Source organism: Lactuca saligna, chromosome 2 (genome assembly GCF_052625555.1).
Source record: "Lactuca saligna cultivar CGN05327 chromosome 2, ASM5262555v1, whole genome shotgun sequence".
NCBI classification, from domain to species: Eukaryota; Viridiplantae; Streptophyta; class Magnoliopsida; order Asterales; family Asteraceae; genus Lactuca; species Lactuca saligna.
The window spans coordinates 181,418,094-181,420,036 of NC_136418.1; the positions used below are offsets into that span (position 1 = coordinate 181,418,094).

General features: G+C 36.3%; 1 protein-coding gene across 1 annotated transcript; it reads right to left on the reverse strand.

Moving 5' to 3' along the window:
* Positions 1 to 563: 563 nt before the first annotated feature.
* EXPA8 (expansin A8) lies at positions 564 to 1,658 on the reverse strand. Its single transcript, XM_078977089.1, has 3 exons — positions 1,487 to 1,658; positions 1,075 to 1,387; positions 564 to 988 (listed from the first exon to the last, which is right to left on the reverse strand). Exons 1-3 carry the CDS (start codon positions 1,605 to 1,607, stop codon positions 685 to 687), a joined length of 738 nt encoding a protein of 245 aa, XP_078833215.1. The 5' UTR covers positions 1,608 to 1,658; the 3' UTR covers positions 564 to 684.
* Positions 1,659 to 1,943: the final 285 nt, after the last annotated feature.

Here is a 1,943-nt window from a genome sequence, read left to right on the forward strand (position 1 = left end):
GGCGCTGTTCCAACTGTCGTTACCACGGCGTTGAGGTGCTTCGACGTAGGCAAATACACCACTCTGCGGCTCGTACCGAGTAGAAAAAAGATAATAAGAGATGAAAATCGGTGTTTCACTATTTTTGAGTTAAATTTTATATTCATCACCATTATAATGGGCTTTTATATATATATATATATATATATATATATATATATATATATATATATATATATACACACAGAGAGAGAGAGAGAGAGAGAGAGAGAGAGAGAGAGAGAGAGAGAGAGAGAGAGAGAGAGAGAGAGAGAGAGAGAGAGAGAGAGAGAGAGAGAGAGAGAGAGAGAGAGAGAGAGAGAGAGAGAGAGAGAGAGAGAATAAACAACGTAGCAAATGAATTTCTAATTTTGCACTTTAATAATAATACCATGAAATTACAAACTTTATGACAAGTACATTATGATGCTTTTTAATCTAAATAAGGCAAGTTTCTCTTTCGTAATTAAGGAGAAACCGGCAATAACACTAGAAATTTATGCGGGCTGCAAACTAGCCACCTCAGCAATCCCCTAGTCCTCCACCCCAAATCTCACTCAATAAAAACCATATACAAATTTCTTTAAAATTTAGATTGTAATTTTGAATTTTTAAATAATAAAATTCAAATTCTGACCTTTTCCCTTTCGTATTAAAAAAGAAAAATTAAAATTGAGCCCCTTGAAATGTCTGACCAAATTGCCAGTTTGATGGTGCCGCATTATAGCTTGTGATGGTCTTTCCGTCACTTGTTGTGACTTGAAAAGAAAGACTTTGTCCGTTAAGGTATGAGTTGCTTTGCCAGTTTTGCCCCCAGTTCCTTGACATGGGTTGCCACCCGGTTTTCGACCCTTTGATTGACACCGAGTGAACATCCCCTGCACCTCCAACGTTGGTGATCAAAACCAAGTTGAAATATGAATGACCATTTATAGTAAACCTTACACCTCCTTTCTTCATACAAGGCACTCTATAAATCAAATTAATCAATTTAATTAAAACTTTACAATAAATATCGTGACATTACATATAAAGTGATAGAGCATCATTCAATACCTTTGAAATGACACAGGTACAATTCCCGCTCGATATTGTGCAATTTGTAGGAAAGCAGGCTCAGCCAGGTCAAAATGTTGAAGGGGAGGGTTGCACCACCCACCATTATCGTTAGACAAACCAGGGTTAGGTGGACAGAAATTGGTAGCAGTTACAATTATGGAACCAGGGAGACACCATTTAGGGTCGTCATTGCATCTCATCTCGTAACAAGACCCACAACTCAAACCATTATTGAATAGAGCAGTGCTAAGTGCTGCAGTGTTTGTACCATATCCTTGGCTATACAAATTTCCATATCCGCAAGCACCACCTAGAAAGAAAGCAATAGAGTCACAATGATGTACTTTTTCAAAATAATCGTATTCATTGTTTTATATATTTAAAAAAAAAAAAAAACTTTTTTGCACACCCATTGTTCCTGAGGCATCCCCGCCGCCGTAAAAAGTGGCATGGCCACTTTCCCAACCACCATAGACAAGATTGAAAGAGCATAGAAGTAGAGAAACAGTGGTGAAAGTTGAAAAGGCCATTGCAGGAGAGAGATGTAAAGTGAAGAAAGAGGTTGGTATACTATTAGAGGGAATGGTGTTAACTAACTTATATAGGGAAGTTAGAAGGAGGCAAAGGGGTTGGGACCATATGTACTAGAAAATGACACTTTTAGCATATGTTGAAGCAACCATATCCACAAGAGTGAGTTTAAAATTAAAAAAAAAAAAAAAAAAAAAAAGGATAATGCCAATTTATTTTCTAACTTGGTTGGTTATTATATAATAAATCAATCAAAGTTGCTAGAAATTTATGTCGTTTGGAATAAGGAAATCATACAATCAAATTTGATAGAAACTTTATGTTGTAAACCCACT

Coding starts and splice junctions, on each gene's coding strand:
- EXPA8 (XM_078977089.1), bottom strand. CDS start 1,607: ATGGCCTTTTCAACTTTCACCACTGTTTCTCTACTTCTATGCTCTTTC. Junction 1,388..1,486: donor GGATGCCTCAGGAACAATGG/GTGTGCAAAAAA, acceptor CTTTCTTTCTAG/GTGGTGCTTGCGGATATGGA. Junction 989..1,074: donor GTACCTGTGTCATTTCAAAG/GTATTGAATGAT, acceptor TTTGATTTATAG/AGTGCCTTGTATGAAGAAAG.